The 19,800-nt window shown below is 47.4% G+C and overlaps 2 protein-coding genes across 2 annotated transcripts in view; both read left to right on the forward strand.

The window, feature by feature from the left end:
- The first annotated feature begins 201 nt into the window (after positions 1-201).
- Positions 202-1,247, forward strand: LOC122728803 (60S ribosomal protein L7a-like). Its single transcript, XM_043967569.1, has 2 exons — positions 202-239; positions 338-1,247. The coding sequence occupies exons 1-2, from the start codon at positions 202-204 to the stop codon at positions 1,188-1,190; spliced, it is 891 nt and encodes a 296-aa protein (XP_043823504.1). The 3' UTR covers positions 1,191-1,247.
- Positions 1,248-17,140: 15,893 nt separating this feature from the next.
- Positions 17,141-19,800, forward strand: part of LOC122729450 (kielin cysteine rich BMP regulator) — a 30,180-nt gene continuing 27,520 nt past the window's right edge. Inside the window, exons 1-2 of the mRNA XM_043968340.1 lie at positions 17,141-17,272; positions 19,366-19,538. Of these exons, the coding sequence (XP_043824275.1) occupies positions 17,161-17,272; positions 19,366-19,538 (285 nt within the window). The 5' untranslated portion in view covers positions 17,141-17,160. The remainder of the gene's footprint in view (positions 17,273-19,365; positions 19,539-19,800) is intronic.

The raw sequence follows: 19,800 nt of genomic DNA on the forward strand, positions 1-19,800 counted from the left end.
CAAGTCACTTAACCCTCATTGCCCCACGCAAAAAAAAAAAAAAAAGGTTGTATAGATGTAGCTATTATCTTTATTATGATAATGATTATTCTATTCTAAGGTGAGGGTAAGGAAGCAGGTGCCCGCCTCTAGGAAGGGCAGAATCCTCCCTGGTGCCCAGGTAACAGCCCAGAGAGCCCAGAGCATTCCATCCTGTGATCAATGTTTGGGGACAAACATACACTCCACTGCAACAGCAGGTCTGAGTGATAAGCAAATGACCTCCCTTGCCTCCTGCAAATCCTTCAATTGGATCAGGGACTTGGGTTGGGGGAGGGGGGGTGGGGATTTGTTCCAGGACCACCAGCTCTGATCCTATAAAGGGGAGCAGACTCTTCTCTTCCTTTCTCGTTCTGCCAGCCAAGATGTCAAAAGGGAAGAAGGTGGCTCCAGCCCCTGCTGTTGTAAAGAAGCAAGAGGCCAAGAAAGTGGTTAATCCTCTGTTTGAGAAGCGGCCCAAGAACTTTGGCATTGGTCAGGACATCCAGCCCAAAAGGGACCTTACTCGATTTGTCAAATGGCCTCGATACATCAGACTGCAGTGTCAAAGATCTATCCTTTATAAGCGTTTGAAAGTACCGCCAGCAATTAACCAGTTTAGCCAGGCTTTGGATCGTCAGACAGCTACTCAACTGCTTAAATTGGCTCACAAGTACAGACCTGAGACAAAGCAAGAGAAGAAGCAAAGGCTGCTGGCTGGAGCTGAACAAAAAGCTGCCGGCAAAGGAGATGTCTCCACTAAGAGACCACCTGTCCTCAGGGCGGGCGTTAACACTGTTACTACCCTGGTGGAGAACAAGAAGGCACAGTTGGTAGTGATTGCACATGACGTGGACCCCACTGAGCTAGTGGTCTTCCTTCCTGCCTTGTGCCGAAAAGTGGGAGTTCCTTACTGTATTATTAAAGGTAAAGCCAGACTGGGCCGTTTAGTTCACAGAAAGACTTGCACAAGCATTGCCTTCACACAGGTTAACCCTGAAGATAAGGGAGCCCTGGCTAAGCTGGTAGAAGCCATCAAAACCAATTACAATGACAGATATGATGAGATCCGTCGTCACTGGGGTGGCAACATTCTGAGTCCAAAGTCAGTGGCCCGTATTGCCAAGCTGGAAAAGGCAAAAGCTAAGGAACTTGCAACTAAATTGGGTTAAATGTATGTTTGATTTCCCCCTACGTAAAAATAAAAATTTAAACAAAATAAAAAAAAAGGGGGAGCAGAGACTGGCTGCGGCCTAGACCACTCAGAGAAATTAGAAAAAGGGATTGGGGGCAGCAGCCGCAGGAGATGGACACCAGGGTGCGGTAGGAGGCAGGGCATCAGGAAGACTGCAGACTGTCCTCTTTCTACTGGGGCTCTCAGCTCTCTCCTTGGAAGGAAGGGGTGGGTCTCAGCCAGCTGGACCATAGGATTCTAGACTCCTAGATCACAGATCTATGTCCTGTCACTTCCTACCATGGCCTGGATCACCACTTCAAGTTGGCGTTTGGCCTCAAAGTCCAACGGCTGTGCCAGGACCACCCTCCCGCTGTTGGGCAGGTCAATTTGGAAGTGCAGAGCATCAGGCTGAAATGATAGAATCAGAGAGTTCGTCAGTGGGCCCTTCCTCCTTTGGCCCCCCGTACCGTGCCTTGGACTGTTCTACTATGCTGGCCACAGCTCAGTTCTGAAGCAGTGTGCTCCAGAGCAGCAGCTCTGGAGTCAGAGGACCTGGGTTCTAATGCTACCTCTGATGCTCATTATTTGTGTGACCTTGGGCAAATTACAACCTTCCTACACCTCGGTTTCCTCATCTTTAAAATGAGAGGTTGGACTAGATCGAAGCTTCTTAAACCGTGGTTTTCGACCCAATATGGGGTCACATAACTGAGTGTGTGTGTGTGTGTGGGGGAGGTGTCACCAAAAATTTGGCAACAGTAAAGGCTTACATATACCTATTTTATATACTTATATAACCTGGGTCATGTAAAAATGTCTTAGGCAAAAAGGGGTCTTGAGTGGAAAAAGTTTAAGAAGCCCTGGACTAGATGACCTCTAAAAGCTTCTCAACTCTGAATCTATGATCCAATGATCTTCTTTCCTTCCTTACTCCCAAAGTCCCCTTTGGGAATCCCGAGATCCCTTCACGAAAGCTTCGACTGGCCCGGGGGGGGGGGGGGGAGTCAGCTAGGTGGTACAGTGGATAGAGCATTGGCCCTGGATTCAGAAGAACCTGAGTTCAAATCTGACCTCAGACACTTGACACTAGTAATTACTAACTGTGTGATCCTGGGCAAGTCACTTACCCCTCATTGCCCTGGGGGGAAAACAAAAAGAAAAAGCCTTAATGGAATTTGGAGAGGGCCAGCCACAAAGGCACTGGATAGATCCCTGAGTGGCTCTAGAGAACCATCACTGTGCCCTGAGCCTCAGCCCTGGCCTACCAGTTGCTTTGCAGAGACTCACAGAAGTGTTGTCAATGGAATAGATGAGGGAGTCCCCATCGCCATCTTCAGCCTGTGTTGTAAACACCACGGAATGAAGAGCTGCCAGCTAGGAAGAGACGAGATGAGCCCTGGGTACGCCTTCCCAGCTAGCTGCACCCTCCTTGCATTACAGCTCCCTTCCTTCCAGATACCCCCTCTTATACCCAAACCCTATCCTGCCATCACCCCCACCTTTGGCTCCGGAGCCTCTCCTTAGCCTCCTCCTCCCCAGTTCCGGGCCTTACCTCACTGATGTTCTGGGTAATGAGGGGCTCTTCTTGGAAGTGGGGCCGGTGATCGTTCTCATTGAGCACCTGTACGATGACCCTATACTCCACCTGAGCAGTGGGGAGGATGAAGGGAAGGTCATGGGATGCAAGAGGAAGCCCACCAGAAAGGGGAGGGGCTTCAGAAGGGGCTGAGATAGCAGAGGGGCAGGAGGAGGTGAGTGGCTTACCGTGGGGAGGCTGTCTTCAGAGCAGAACAGGGTCACTACCAGAACAGGAGGATTCAAAGCCTGTGGATTTAGAGAGGGACACTGAGGTTAGTCCTGGCTTCCCTTCAGCCCAAGCTACCCAAAGTGCTCTGGACAGAGAAGTGCCTTGGGGGCAGGGCGGGGCTTCTGGGAGGAGCAAGGGGAACCTAGGGCTAGATAATCTCTTTCCATGCCCACTGGTACTGCCCAAAGATATGGAGGTACCAATGGCCTAGTCTAGGTAGGCATCCCCATGGACAGAAGCTGGGAAGTGTTTCTTCCTCAAAGGGACCCAGAAGATTAGCTGGTGTCCCTAAAGTCTTAGTGAAGTTTTTAGCTGTTGGGACCCACGTCTGGTCCCATCCCCAAGGACCACCTCTGGGAGGATCAGGGATCGTAGCCCGGCCACAGCAAATGTCAAAGACAACAGACTTTGACCAGCCTGCCCAGAGTAATTATGGCTCCTGATGCTGTCCCAGTCCTTCACATCCTACTGTTCTCAGAGCCGGTCCTCACACCCCACCCACTGCCGGCCTTACAGTCAGAAATTCTTGGGTTCCAATGCTATCTCAGATACTTACTAGCTGTGTAAAGCTAGGCAGATTTACCTCTCAGCCTCTACTTCCTTATCTGTAAAGTGGGCACGATCACAATAATCGCACTAAACTTCACAGGATTTTGTGGGACTCAAATAGGGTCGTGTATTTAAAGTGTTTTATAAACCTTAAATGCCAGTCATTATCACTGATGTTGTTGTTTCTAGTACCGTGGTCCACTTTACCCTAGGGCTCTTCTCCACTGCCACTATCACCATGATCCCAGGGTCACTGAGGAGAGATCGAATCCAGCTGGGTGGATGGAAAAGGAGAGTGGACCACTGTCTCCCTCTACCTGGCCTGTGCTCTCTCTAATCAGAGGGCTGAGACATCAAGCCTCCTACAATTGAAATGTCACAGTTTTGTTTATTTCCATCAGCATATTCAGAGTCTCATGAATTGTTAGGACTAGAAAGGACCTTAAGGACCACTCAGTTGCGGGGTAGCCAGGTGGTGCAGTGGATAAAGCACTGGTCCTGGATTCAGGAGGACCTGAGTTCAAATCCAACCTCAGACACTTGACACTTACTAGCTGTGTGACCCTGGGCAAGTCACTTAACACCCCCCCCCCCAAAAAAAAAGGATCACTAGGTTCAACTGCCTTATTTTACAATTGAAGGAACTGAAGCCAGGCCAGGGGGAAATGATTTGTCCAAAATTATATAACCACATAGTAGCAACTCTGGGTCTAGAACCCAGATTTCCAAATTTTGAGCCCAGTGCTTTATTCTGCTTTGGTTCTAGGCCTGTGGTTCCATCAGTATAGGGAGGAAACACCCTCAATTCTCTGAAACTTGTAGTCTTTGAGCTGCTTAGTGTATCAAAAACTGAGTTGATTTGCACAGGGGCACACAGCCTATATGTGGCTGACCAGCTTACCTCTCCATTCTTTCCATTAGATTACATTAAACCTATCTCCCTTTGCAACCCCGCTCTCTGAACCCTAGCTTCCCCCAGAGCCCTCCTCCCATGCGCCAGACCTTCCCCAAGGGCTGCCCACACCTCTCGATCCAGGGTCTTCTCTGTGGAAACATTCAGACGAATCGTCTTCCCCTCCAGGTAGAACCAGTGGGCGTCGGTGCCACTCAGGCAGAGCTGCAAACCGCTGGTCAGTGGGTCCCCAAAGCCTGTCAGATTGGCCACGAAGGAACCATTGGGACTGTTTTCTGGGATCTCTGTGAAGATGTTGCTGCCCCCCATGCACTGATCTGCACCAGCTGGAGATACACAGACATGAGTTCTGAGGGCCTCAATAGGAACCTCTACCAGAATGTAGAGACCACTCTCTTAAAGGTCACAGGTGAGGTCTTAATCCCCAAATTCAATCAACTTTGCTCATCAGCTTATTCTCCTGAATCTTTCTGTCACATCGGACACTGCTAAGCATCCCTTCCCTTCTAAAATACTCTTCTCACCTAGGAAGACTTACACGAACTGATGCTGACTGAGAGGAGCAGAGCTAGGAGAACATTGTACAGAGTAATAGCAACACTGTGTGATGAACAATGGGGATAGACTTGGCTCTTCTCAGTAGTGCAATGATCCAAAACAGTTTCAAAGAACTCATGATAGAAAATGTTCTCAACAGCCAGAAAAAAAGAACTGTGAATTATGAATGCAGATTGAACCATACTGTTTCTAATTTTGGACTGTTTTTTTCCTTCTTTTTTTGAGGTTTTTCCCTTGTGCTCTGATTCTTCTTTCACAAGATGACTAATATAGAAAAATGTTTAATGTGATTGTACATATACAACCTATGTCAGACTGCTTTCCATCATGGGGAGGAGGGAGGGAAGGGAGGGTGGGAGAAAAAAATTTGGAACTAAAAATCCTATGAGAACAAATGTTGAAAACTTTCCTTATATGTAACTGGAAAATAATAAAATACTAAAAAAAATACTCTTTTCCCTAAGCATCCATGACAGAGCACTGCCCTTCTTCTCTAACCACTGACTCCTCTGCTGCTTCGTCTTTCTTGTTCTACCTCCTAAACAGAACTGGAACTGGCATGGGGTGAAAGGGACTTAGGCCCAAGCTGTTTACATCAGGTAGGGCTCTCCCTCCCCAAATGAATCACCATCCCTGTGTGTCTCTCTCTGTAGTCCTCCAATGTACTCCTTAGTCACACTACTCAAACACTATTGCCAGCATCCCTTCAGCATGGTCCCCTTGCCTGACTTTAATAGATATAGTTTACCTAGATTGGGGGAGGTACCTAGGTGGCACAGTGGATGGAGTGCTAAGAGTAGAGTCAGGAAAACTCATATTGAATTCAGATGTGGCCTCAAACACTTACTAGCTGTATGACCCTGGGCAAGTCACTTAACCTTGTTTGCCTCAGTTTCCTCATCTATCAAATGAGATAGAGAAGGAAGTAGCAAACCATTTCAGTATCTCTGCCAAGAAAACCTCAAATGGGGTTACCAAGAGTCAGACACAACTGAACAACCACCACCTACATTTTAGCAAAAGATGTGATCAAGTATCTCTTACTCTTCCTTTGGAAAACATAGAAAGCTGTGGGCTAGATTATAATACAATTAGAAGGGTTCAGAATTAGATGACTAACTATTCACGGTTCAGTGTCAACTTGGCAGTAGCTCTCCAGTAGGATGCCTCAGGGATCTTTGCTCGAACCCATGCTATTTATCATTTTTTCAAAGACTTGGATAGGGGCATAGATGGCATGCTTATCCAACTTGCAGATGACACAAATCTGAGAGGGGTAGCTAATAAACAGGATTACAAAATAAGATGCAAAAAGATCTTGACAGTCTAGAAAACTGGGCTGAACTGACACAATCTGATGCTACCTTCCACATACCCAGTCTGTTGCCAAATCTTGTTATTGTCCCTTCATACCCTCTCTGATATACATCCCCTGTTCTCCACTCACAGATGCTCCCACCACCACGTGCCTAGGCAATTGCCACATTCTTCTGGTTGGTTTTCCTTCTTCCAATCTCTCTCCATTCCACCCATTGTTCACTCACCTAACAAAGTGATTTTCCTAAAGCACAGGTCTGATCACGTTACTCTCCCTATATAATAAATTAGAGTGGATCCCTATTGCCTCTACGATCAAATATGAAATCTTCTGTTTGGTGTTTAAAGCCTTGAAAACCTTTGCCATCTTCTTATACTTTCATTGTTGTTCAGTCATCTTTCAGTCGTGTCCATTTCTTCATGACCCCATTTGGGATTTTCATGACAAAGATACTGGAATGGTTTGCCATATGCTTATCCAGCTCATTTGACAGATGAGGAAACTGAGATAAATAGGGTGAAGTGACTTGTCTAGGGTCACACAGCTGGCAGATGTCTGAGGCCACATTTGAACTCATGAAGAGGAGTCTTCCTTACTCCAGGCTCGCCCTATGCACTTTGTGATCCAATCACACAGGCCTATTTGCTGTTCCTCACAGGTGACATTCCAACTCTTGACTACATTCTTTTCGCTGGCTGCCCTCCCATGCCTGAATATTTTCTTTCTTCATCTCCTGGCTTTCCTGGCTACCTTTTAAGATTCAATGCAAGTGCCACCTTCTGCAGGAGGCCTTTCATGGTCTCTACTGCTGGTGCCCTTCCTCCAAGATTACGTTCCATTTGCATTATGCACCTGCTTTTTTTTTTTGCATGTTATTTCCCTTCTTAGAATGTAAGCCCCTTGAATGCATCCCATGTTTTTGCCTTTCTTTGTATCCCCAGTTCTTAGCTTAATGTCTGGCACAATTAATCAACTCTTGATGACTGATTATGAAATTCAAAAGGGATAAATGTGAATTCTTACACTTGGGTTCAAAGAATCATCTTACAAATACAAGATGGGGAAAGCCTAGAGAGCATTTTTTTTTCTGAAAATGTGGAAGTTTTAGTGGAATGCAAGCTCACTACTAGTCAACGTTATCATTTGGTGGCCAAAAAAAGCTAATGGGATCTTGTGCTGCATTAAGGGAGGCATAGTTACCAAGAATACAGAGGTGATGTTCCTTCTTTAGTCTGCCCTGATCAGACCTCATCTGGAATCTTTTGTTCATTTGTGGGTGCCATAGTTCAGGAAGCACACCGACAAGCTAGAGAGGATCTAGAGAAGAGCAGCCAGGATGATGAAGGCCCTTATGTTAACGTCATATAACGGTCAATTAAAGAAACTGAAGATGTTTAATCCAGAGAAGAAAATCCCAGCACTTTTTAGCTCCAGCAAAACATTTGCCCTGGTGCCCCACTCTCTAGGACCTCTGTTTCAGGACAAACTCAGGCTATACTTCACCCCACTCTGGACTCTCTACTCATGTCTTCCACAGCCCCTGCCTTTCTCCCTCACCCCCAAACTTCTGGAACTACGGACCACGTTCAACTTTCCCATAGTTCCTGCATGAGATGTGTCAATCTACATGACTCCAGCTCCCCTCACTGTCCCAGTAACTCTCTGGACTGGCCCTCCTTGGCCACCCACCATTTTTCTTTGTGTTGTCACCCCCATTAAAATGTAAATCCCTTAAGGACCTGGACAGTCTTTGTTTTGTGTGTTTGGTGTTCCCAGACTGTGCTTAGCACAGTGCTTTTTCATTCATCCAAATATTCCAAGGGCTGTCTTGAGGAGGAAGGATTAGACATTTTCTTTCTGGCTCCAGAGGACAGAACCAGGAGCAATCATTGCTAACAATCAGAGCTATGCCAATGTGGAAAGGGTGGCCTCATTCCAGGACAGTGGGCTCTCCCTCACTAGAAGTCTTCAATCAGAGACTGGGTGACCATTTGTATGTGTTAGAGTGGGGATTTCTTTTGTGGATAGCTTGAACTACTGCTGAAGTCTCTCTCAAATCTCAGCTCCTGTGATCCTGGATTCCCCTCCAATCCTTGAAGGGAGAGAGTCAAGACACTCTTCCCTCAGAATAGTCAGAGTTGTTCTGTCTCCTGTTCCCCCTGCCACTGACCCCTATCCCTGTCAAATTGGCCACTACACCTACCGCCGCCTTCTCAACACTGTTTTGCCCCAGTTTAATTCCTAAGCATAGTTCTGTTCCCAAGTGTTGGCACGTCCTCAAGCTGCCCTCAGCCCTGTATTCTACCTATATCAGTTCTTAACCTTCTTGTGTAGATCAAGAAGTCATCCATTCAGTCAATTAGCATGTATTAAGGGCCTACTATGTGCCAGGACATGAACTTCTTTGGCAGGTTGGTGAAGCATAGGGACCCCTTCTCAGAAAAGTATTTTTAAACAATTGAAGGAAATACTAAATTTTCAGTTAGAGGTTAGTAAAAATAAAGATGCGATCCCTACCCCATCCTAGTTCACAAGCCCCTGAAATCTATCCAAGGACCCTCTCAGGAGTCCATGGATCTAGGTTAAAGACCCCTGATCTATATGTTCCCCATCAGGCATTTCATCCATTCCTGAAATATCACATAGCAAACCTTAATAAATGTCTATTGAATTAAATGGTATAAAGTGAAAAAACTTCTATCACCTAAATTACAATATAGTTGATTTGCTTTTTGAAATCTTGGTTAGATGCCAAATCAATAAGGCAGAATACTAGGGCCATGGGAGAAGTACAGCTGTAGACTCTGAGCTAGGAGCCTGGGCTTGGTGGTAGTAGCCCCAGCCCTAAATTTAACCCTGTTCTAGGGAGGAGGGCTGACCCTGCTCCTCTCTCTTACACCCTAACCTTCCAGACTCTGACCCACTTTCCTGGTGGCCATAACCCTAAAGGATTAGCTCCTGCCCTTACTGGCCAAAGGTGGTTCTGGGAAAGAGAGCTGCTGGCCTCTTCCTTGTACCTGTGTTTAAGTGAAAAGTCACAACTGCAGTCAGCAGCAAGGCTTGCCATGTCAACCTCCTCTTAGCCATTCCAGCCTCCGGAGTCTGCTCTTCTCTGTCGTCCACTGCAGGAGAAAGAAGGTGGCCACCTCGATTTTCTTTCCATTGGTAGAGCCTGGCACTAAGACCCTGAGATCACATGACCCTTGGATCTACTGACCCCCCTGAGCTTCATTCCAGCACATAGATCCCTCTCCCCAACTCATCCCCAACCTCTTCCCACCCACCCATAGAGAAGGGAGAGGGCAGACTCAGAACATACCCTGTGTCTTTTGTTGGGTTAAGGGGCCCGAGCCCAGATCTCCTCATCAGAGGGAGGGGAGTGGGGCCTGCTTCAGTCCTACTTCTTTGTAGTGGCTCTCTCTCCCTGTAATAAAAAGGAAGAATCAGAGGAGAGAAAGAAACAGGGGCAGATGGGTGACAAGGATGGTACTCTCATAGCAGATGGACGTGGCAACCTGGCCTGCCCAGCTCTATCTCAACCTTAGATTTCTTCCTGAATATGCTGCTGGTGCTTTTTAATGTGACTCCAAGTTCTGCCCCTACCCCCAGGGCATGGTTTGTCCTGGGCCAAGGTGAAGGGGACGGGATGTGGGGCAGGAAGGGTTGGCAGAGTTAGCAGTGCAACTGAAGGCAACAAGCAGAAAGGCTAACCGAAGTAGTAGCCTGCCCCACAGATGGGCAGAACCAGAGCTTGGGCATTTGGGCCCTTAAGTGAGGGCTCAGTCTAGGAATTCTTAAACCCTGGAGAAGACTGTATTCTTTGACCTCACTCAACCATTGCTGAATGATACCTCCACCTGTCAGGTAAAAATTAGGAAATAAGGCTGAGGGAAAGAGCCCCTTTGCCTAGCCCAGATGCCCAGCCTCTCCTTCCTGGACTCTTGAAACGAACTGTCCCTTGCCTGGACTTTTAGCCATCAGAAACCCTTCTGTTTTTCTAACTTGAATATTTTGGTCTCTGATTGACTGGTTGGCCCTGTGACCAGTCTTTCATCCATGCCTACATTTCTCTAGATCCCTTAGGATTTTCCCCTCAGTCCTAGAGCCAAACTTGTCCTTTCAAAAGAAAACCCAGGAATCTACTCTATACCCGGATACCTGACTCCTCCCAATGTCTTCAGCTAAGCTTGCCAGCTCCCCCCATCCCCCCCCAAGTCTTACCTGGAGGGAGAAGCTGTCTCTCATTTCTGAGTGCTCCTGACCACAGCTCCATCAGGCCCCAGACTGAGGGCTCAGGAAGCTCATGGCTCTGAGATCTGGATCACTTTGTGAGTGCCCCTTTACTGCCCCTGGGTGCAGAACTCCAGATCGGACAATATCCACTCTGCTTGGGTACAGGCAGAAGGAAGACTAGTCAGCTCAGAGTCAAGGGGATATGGGTCAAGATGGTGGCAGCTGGTAGACTGGGTTAACCCCCTTAGGTCTGAGGAATGAGCTAATAATACCCTTATGGGCAGTCCCTCCTTATACCCCCTTCCCCCTCCCACTCTGTGATACCAGTTACAGCTATCCCTTCCATATCACAGGGGTTAGGGGTACAGTGCCCTGGAAATCTGGAGAATCCATGGAAAAATTTGGGGCCCTCCCTTCATACCAGGGAAGTCTGAATTATTATGGTATTAAAATAGAATATGTTAATATTCTACAATACTATTCATATATTTCATGCATTTCTTAGTTTCTCAACTTTTTCTGTTATCTGCTGGCTTTGCGTGTCATTTGAGGTTTTTGCAAAACTCCTCCCAAATTTCCATTTAATTTCTAATGCTGACCCACAATCTATTGAAATTGTGATGGGGAAAGTCGCAATGTGGAAGGGGTGACTATAGTCTGTACTGGAATTCAAGTTCAGAAGTGCTCATGGCTCCTTCCAGCAAACAGAAGGATGGATAGTGTGTGCAGAATGGAATGAGATAATCTTATTAGCTGCTATCGATGGGAGTGGGAGGGGGAAGGGGGTATAAGGAGGGACTGCCCATAAGGGTATTATTAGCTCATTCCTCAGACCTAAGGGGGTTAACCCAGTCTACCAGCTGCCACCATCTTGACCCATATCCCCTTGACTCTGAGCTGACTAGTCTTCCTTCTGCCTGTACCCAAGCAGAGTGGATATTGTCCGATCTGGAGTTCTGTTGCTTGTCCAAGTGAGCTTGACTGTGTCTGAAGCCCTCAAACTGCCTCTTCTGCTTTGTGCTTCTTTCCCTGAGTACGGGCAACCAAATGTCAATCCTGAGATAGATATCCCTAGTCTGGACTGCAGCCTCATGATGATGAAGACTACAATGATAACAGCTAGCATTTATATAGCATTCCCAGGAGTTTGTAAAATCAGTAGTTTCTGGGTCCAGGTGCTGATTTCCCAGAAGGAGGCAATCGCAACAACTTTTCCAAGGATTAGATAAACCCAATTGTGGCCAGAAGGTATGGGCCTGAGTGATCAGACAAGGAAGATGTAAGGGTGGTGGTGAAATGTCTGTTCAGCATTCCCACAAATTGTTTTAAGCATCAGTCTCTCAGGGTAAGCATCCTTACCTGTTTTAAGTACTTGTCAAGGAATGCTCATAGGTATTTTGGGGCGGAAGAAATAAATAACTCTCCTATCTGTGGTCCATTTTGTATATTGAACACTTTTCCAAATTCAATTGTTGTCTTTGTTCAGTCATCTTTCAGTGATGTCTGACTCTTTGTGACCCCATTTAGGGTTTTCTTGGCATAGATACTAGAGTGGTTTGCCATTTCCTTTTCCAGATCATTTGACAGATGAGGAAACTGAGGCAAACAGAGACTTGCCTGGGGTCACACAGCTATTAAGTGTCTGAGGCCAGATTTGAACCCAAGGAGATTAGTCTTCCTGACTTCAGGCTTGGCACCCTATCCACTGCACCACCTAGCTACCACTTTACTAGGCATTCAACCCCTCTGGAGGTTGATCAATTCTTGAGTTTTTCATTAAAAATAAAATTTTTTTGATATTTTTTCTTTTTTATATCACAGTTATCCCCATCCCACTGCTAGATAGCCATCCCAAATAACAAATGGTATTTTTTAAAAAGACAAATACCCATATAACTGATCAATCCATTTAAAAAAGTCCAGGGGGCAGCTATATGGTACAGTGGATAGAGCACCAGCCCTGGATTCAGGAGTACCTGAGTTCAAATCCAGCCTCAGACATTTAACACTTACTAGCTGTGTCACCCTGGGCAAGTCACTTAACCCCAATTGCCTCACCAAAAAAAAAAAAAAGAAAGAAAGAAAGAAAAAGAAAGAAAAAGTCCAAAAACATGTGGAATGTATAACATCTGTGGACTTCCCACCTCCATAAAGGGGTGAATTGGGGGTATCTTCTCAAATAACTTCACTTGAGTCCTCTTGATCTTTATAATTTGTTACATTTAATTTTTTTTTTTTTGGTGAGGCAATTGGGGTTAAGTGACTTGCCCAGGGTCACACAGCTAGTAAGTGTTAAGTGTCTGAGGCCGGACCAGAACTCAGGTCCTCCTGACTCCAGGGCCGGTGCTCTATCCACTGTGCTACCTAGCTGCCCCTACATTTACTTTTGATTTTTTCTTTTTTGGTGAGTCATTCTTTTCATTTATGTTGTTCTAGTTACTGTGTATATTGTTTTCTTGGCTCCGCTTACTTCCGTCTGCATCAGTTCATGGAACTCATCACATAGTACTATTTCATTGCAATCATGCCACATTTTGTTTAACAATTTGTATCACATTATTTGTTTAACCATCCCCCAATCAATGAGCATCTACTTTGTTTCCAATGCTTTGCTATTACTAAAAGTACAGCTAAATATTTTTGTGTCCTAGGCTTTAGGAAAAGGGATTTCCCCTGGAGTTTTAGGGTGTAGACATCCTGAGCCAGAGAATATGAGGAGAGTCTGACTTCCTTCTTTGGGGTTAGGCTTCCTCTGGGACTTAACCTGTTTTTCATAAGCCCAGGCCTGGGGCCTTTTGGTAGGAAGAGGGTAATGCCAGTCCTACCACCACCACTTCCCTCCCTCCCACACCTAGCCACAGGTTTTAGATAAGGCTTGGAAGAGATCTCAGAATCTATCTAGTTCAACTGTACTAGAACAGACATCCTCTGTACAACACCCCCAATAAGTAATCATCCAGCCTTTGCACGAAGGCCTCAAGCAAAGTGGAACTCCCCCACCCCCAACCACATACACAAACCTCATGAAGTTGCTCATTCTTCTTTTGTATAGTTCTCATTGTTAGGAATGTAATATATTTATTTACACAAAGTCTTCATCTTAAATGCCCTCCTCTGGATTCCCTCTTGTTTTCAATGTTCTTCCTAAAATGGGGCACCCAGAACAATATTCCAGTTGTCGTCTGACCTAGGCAGAGTACAGCAGGACTACCACTTCCCATATCCTGGATGCTACACCTCTTTTAATTTGGCCTAAGATGAGCTTTCAGACCACTAAAATCCCTATTTATTCCCCATAAGAACTAGCACGGATGTGACCACATGGATCTAACCATAGATCCCTCATCTGGGGCTGATGAAGTGGATTTGAATCCAGTTATAAGAGTTCACATTATTGCTGTAGCCCAATGCCTCTGCCTGGTCTGCCTCCTTGGAGATACTGAGGAATGCGGAGGGCTCCTGATGAAAAAGGATCACCACTCCTTCCTCACTGGGGATCTCCTTAGAGTAGGGTTTCTTAGCCTTATCTGTGTCATGGACCCAGGGGTGTGTTTCCAAATCAATCCACAAACATGTATTGAGTGCCTACTTAGCACTTGTGCTAAGCAATGGGGATACAAAAAGAGGCAAAAGACAGTTCCAGAGGTCAGGAAGGTCACGATCTGATGGGAGCGACAACAAACAAATATATACAAACTGGCTGTATACAAGATAAATAGGAAATAATTCCTGATTATAATTTTTTCGAGGCAATGAGGGTTAAGTGACTTGCCCAGGGTCACACAGCTAGTAAGCGTCAAGTGTTTGAGGCTGGATTTGAACTCAGGTCCTCCTGAATCCAGGGCTGTGCTTTATCCACTGCTCCACCTAGCTGCCCCCTAATAGGAAATAATTAAGAGAAGGATGAAATAAGAGGGAAAGTTTTCCTGAAGATGATGGGATTTTAGCTGGGACTTAAAGGAAGCCAGAAGGTAGAGATGAGAAGGGAGAGTGCAATTGTAAACATTACACACTTTTTAGTTTAATCTGAATTATTAACAATTTCTCCTTCACTTTCTTAAGTCTAGACAATTAACTGAACAACAAATCAAGTCCTGATTTTGTAGATATCGGCCAGTTCCCGCATGGGTCCAGCACTCCCCTGCATGGACTCCTTTGGCAGTCTGGTGAAGCCTATGGACCCCTCCTAAGAGTACTGTTTTATTTAAAAATTCATCATTGAAGGAAATGCCAGATTTCAGTTAGAGGTAACTGAACATAATGATGCAATTTTTTTTCATGCAGGATCATAGACCTCTGAGATCTCTCTGTGGCATGAACCCCAGCTTAAGAACCCCTGTTTTATAAAGAGAAATAGAAGACAGCTTGATGGGATTAAAAGGAAGAATTCTGTGCTTTTCATTCTCTTTTGCATTTTCTCTTCCTCTGATCTTCCTATAGGAAGCTCTGAAGCTGACATGGCCCCACTGGGGAGGTGCAGTGTAAGGAGCAGAGAGGGCAATCAGGAGACAAGGGATGCAGAGCTTCTCAGAACTGCCAGCTAGCGTGAGTCCATTGGCCTGGTGGACACAGAGTTACTGAGCCTTGGCTCTTACCTAGAGCTGCCTTGCAGCTCCCTTTTCTGTCTCGCTCCAACCCTCACAACAGCTCGCTCTCTCTCTCTCTGTGTGTCTGTGTCTATGTATCTCTCTTTCTCTGTCTCTCTCCCTCCCCAACCTCTTCTCTTCTCCTTTAGCCTCACCTTGAGTTACCCCCTTCTTTATCTCAGCCTTGACCAACTTATCCCATAGTTCAGCCTGGAACTCAGAACCTAGTAGCTGGGAAGCCAGTGTTAGGAGTGGCAGTGGAAGAGAAGGCAATGGCCACTGGGGACCCACCTTGTGCCTGCCATACTTTGGCTACAGGACAGTCCATGGGAACATTTTAGAGGGATTGGGTCTTCCTCCATCTCAGGTTCCAGGGAGACTGAGAGTAGCAGCATTTGGGGGCAGGAAGGAGAGAAAAGAAACAAGAGGCGGCTGCCTATTCGTAGGGTACCAGGAGGAGGAAGAAGAGTGAAGGGAGGGGGCAGCTAGGTGGTACAGTGGATAAAGCCCTGATCCTGAATTCAGGAGAACCTGAATTTAAATCCAGCCTCAGACCTTTGACACTTACTAGCTGTGTGACCCTGGGCAAATCATTTCACTCTCATTGCCCCGCCCCTCCCCCAATTCTAAACTGTTAAGGGGCAGCTAGGTGGCGCAGTGGATAGAGATATATGTATATACACATATAGGTGTGTTTTATACAACATGCAAACAAATATTTAATATAGACATACATACATGTATATATGTGCATATATATGTGCATGTGTGTTGTTTCCTCCATTAGATTGTAAATTCCTTGAGGGCAGAGACTATCTTTTGCTTCTTTTTGTATCCTCAGTGCTTAACACAGTGCCTGGAACATCGTAGGTGTTTAATAAATGTTTATTGATTATTGATTAATCAATCTCCTCCGCTCTACTTTTTCACCACTACATCCAGATTATAAGGGAAAGTGGGTTCAAGCTTGGAGAATCCTGTGGCGAAGGAATAACTCACAGCTGCTTAGGGTGGCTGGAAGTCCTTTTCACTCCTTTGTAGAGAGTTCCCGAAGTTCCCCTTAGGGAACTTGGTGGGTTTCCCCTTAGTAGCTTTTCTGCTGGGTTCTTGGTAGACACTTTCATCTGCTTTCCTTATCTCATTCAGGCCGTTCTTCTGTCCTTCTGGGCATACTACTGGGATACCAATAGGCTAGAAAGTTCAAATTCGCCAAGGTTTCTTAGGTCTTCCACCGGCTGGGGAGAAGTTGGGAGGGGGATATTGGGGGAGGGGTGTGGAATCAGGGGAGGAGGTTGGGACCAAAGCCTAGACTCTGCTTTTCTCCTCCCCACTTACCCCTTCCTTCTCAGGGGTTTCTTTGCTTGAGGACTGACAGAATTCCATCTAGCTGATGGTTTTATTCAGAACCCAGAGGACCAGAACAATCCCTCAGCCAATCTGAACAGATTTCCTGTGGAACCTAGGGAGGTGGTGTCCAAGCCTTGCTCACACCTAATAAATCATCAAGATAGATGCCTACCTGATAAACATATCACGTCTAAGGTTATTTAAAAAAAAAAAAGAATCTTCCAGGAATATCAGGGGTACGGGGGCTGTTTTTCCCCATGGGTGAGGTTCTAGGGGCTAGAAACTGAGGGGAGGGCAGAAAGAAGAGATGAAGATGAGGGGGATGGAGCTGGGAGAGATCTCAGATTTAGTTCTGGAAGGGACCTCAGAGGTTGTCTAGTCTAACCCCAAATTTTACACAAGAAGGGGCTGAGGCTCAGAGGGAGCCTCTGTCAGAGGGAGGCTTTGAAGCCATTGTCCTTGTCTTTTAGGGCTACCTCGTACTTTTCCACTGTCCTAAGCTCTCTCTGCAGGACAAGAGGAGGAGGGACCCTGGGCTGTATGAACAAAGGCAGGAGCAGCAGCCTCAACATTTCCCCACCCGCCCCTTGTCCGGCCCCAGCCTCCCCACTCCCCACCCCCCTCCTAACTCTGAGAAGCGCTGGGGAGAGGAGCATGGCCCTTCCGGGAGGCCCCTGGAAGCTGATCCCAGCGGCTCTTCTCCTATTCCTGCCGGCCCTGGCATTGCCTGAGCAGGAACTGGCCCTGGCCAAAGCCGGGGAGAACGGTAAGCGCCAGCTAGGCTTCCAGGCTGGAGGTGGGGGGCTGCCTGGGCCCCTTCTGCCCCAAGGCTTCTGCCTGCTTCTGGCCTCTGCTCTGGGCCTGTTTCATCCAGCTCTGTCTACCAGCCCTCCACCCCACCCTGGCTCTTTGCAGGGGAGGGGGGGTTCAGAGCAGGGAAGGGGTGGAAAGCTGAGTCTGGGAGAGAGTGGGGAAGAGGATGGGGTGTCCGGTCAAGTCCTGAAAGGAAGTCTGGGGACAAGGGAGCTGCCTCGGAATCTGTGCATCTGAAGTTCATTATTCTAAGGCTTGGGGAGGGGGGAGCAAAAGGCAGCAGTAGGAGCTAAGGCCTTTGTGTTCTGGGTGCCTGCTCCTCCCCGTGAGGGGCGGGGGAGGGGGTGGGAGGCAGAGGCTCTGAGAGAGCGGGGAGGGGGAGGAGACAGAGACAGGGACATAGAGAGACACAAGCAGCCACAGAGGTCAGAGACAGAGACTCAGAAGAGACAGAGACAGAGAGATACAGACAGACAAGGAGAGAGACAGTCTGAGACTTGGTGGAGATGAGGGTAGGGAGAGGTGAAGGATTGAAGAGGGGAGGAAGGGACCAAGGTACTTTTGGCTAGGCCTCATCTCTGTCAGGTCTCCCCAAGCCTGGGACACTCAAGTTTCACTGAAGCTTGTATCAGTGAGACCTCCCAGAATCCCCCATTCTGTATCTCTGAATCAGAGCCAGGGTCTACAAGGAGATTCCAGGGGCTGGGGGTAGGGTCTCAGTGGTTGAGGACTGAGCCTTGGAGGAGAGGCCACACTTAGTTGGGAGCCAAGTGTGGTCATTGAGGTTAACAAAGGTTCTGGGAGAAGAGTTGAGGCTGGGCTTGGAGTCGAAGGTGACTGGAAGGTCCCAGGACCAAGAACCTTTTAGTTTTCCCATCAAACTGGTCTTGCTGTCTCTCACCCCACATTCCATCTCCGGCCTGGGCGCCTTGGTTCGAGCTTTCCCCTGTATCTGGGGAACTAGCCCCTCACCTATACCTCTTAGAATCTCCTAGCTTCTTTGAAAGCTCACCTCAAATACCACCTGCTACAATGAAGCCTTTCTTGGTCCCCAGCTACCAGCGCCTCCCCCCAATTTACCTTGTATTTATTTTGCATTTACTGATATGACTAAGCATTGTTGCCCCAACAGAATGTAAGCTCCTTGTGGGAAAGAATGGTTTCATTTTCCCCCCTTTGTATCCTCAGTGTACATAGTAGGTGCTTATTAAATGCTTTTTTAACTCATTTATCATCTTTTTCATAAACTGGACCCCTAAAAGAAAAGGAGCCTGCGGATAAGGGGAAGTGGGATGCACAAGAGAGACTTAGAGCTTTTCTTAGGGGTGATTCTTTCCCCATTCTGCCAGTTTTCTGGTGGTGGAGGCTTTGACCATCACTCCCCAGGTGGGGAATTCCTGGGCAGGCAGATACTGGGGGGCTGAACCAGGGCATGGACTTTCAAAGACCTCTCTACGGGAGGGCTCCAGCTATAGAGGCATCAGGGTGCCTGGCTTAGACCTGTTTGCACAAGAGGTCACTACTTGGGCTGCTGTTGGCGCCCTGAACAAGCAGGCGTTAGATGATGGGACCAGGTTACCATTTACTTTCTTACCTCTAGGAGCCTTAGAAAGGCTCAGTTCTGCTGTCCCTTGCTTGCCAGACTCCCAAGGCTGGCACACCCACCCATTCATGGCCAGAGCTATCACTGCATCTGGATGTGTACTTTGCCCATGCACCCAGAATTCCTCTTGTCATTCCTCTTTCCAGCTCTACTTTTGACAACCCAGGAGCTGGGAAAATGGTGAAGATGTGGCCAAAGTCTTTCAGCCGGTCAACAGAAGGACTGGGGGCAAGGTTTCAAACATTAATCTGCTGGCTGCAGGCCCAGTGCAGTCCTTCCTGAGAAGTGTCCTCCTCCCAGGATGCTGCCAGTGTAGGGACCTGGAGGAAGGGAAATCGCCATCTTCTCCCAACTCTGGGGGGAGGGCCCAGGAGCTGAGAGTCCCACCCGGCTCTACCCAGCTCTCTTCAGCTCTGTTTCCCCTGCCCATCCTGCTCCTGTAGACACCGCAGCCCAGGACCCAGGCCAGTCGGCCAGATTCGGTGCCATCGACCACTACCAGAAGCATGCAGCTGTTGACCCACCTGCTTTCTGTGGGCCTTTGGAAGAACAGCTGCAGAAGGTGAACATGCAGCTGCAGGAGCTGGGGGCTGTGGTGGCAGAACTGAGGAAACAGGTAGGAAGGGGGCCTTGGAGATATGGGACAAGGAGGGCACAGGGATCCAGGGGCCAGATGAGGGAAGGTGGGCAGGGGTAAATATGGGAGAAGGTTCCAAGAAGGACAATGAGCCTGGCTTGAGAGATGGGATGGCCCTTGAAGATCATCTCATAGCACTCCTCTCATTATACAGCTAAGGAAACCGAGTCCCAGAGAGGCTAGAGAAGTTTTTGCTCAGCTCACATAGGGAGTAAGCAGCAAACTGGGGTTCAAACCTAGG

This window comes from Dromiciops gliroides, chromosome 5 (assembly GCF_019393635.1).
Source record: "Dromiciops gliroides isolate mDroGli1 chromosome 5, mDroGli1.pri, whole genome shotgun sequence".
Lineage (NCBI taxonomy): Eukaryota > Metazoa > Chordata > Mammalia > Microbiotheria > Microbiotheriidae > Dromiciops > Dromiciops gliroides.

Bases quoted from the DNA above. Each gene is read 5' to 3' on its own strand.
- LOC122728803 (XM_043967569.1), top strand. From the start codon at position 202: ATGTTTGGGGACAAACATACACTCCACTGCAACAGCAG. The intron at 240-337 runs GTCTGAGTGATA...GATTTGTTCCAG, and splicing joins ACACTCCACTGCAACAGCAG to GACCACCAGCTCTGATCCTA.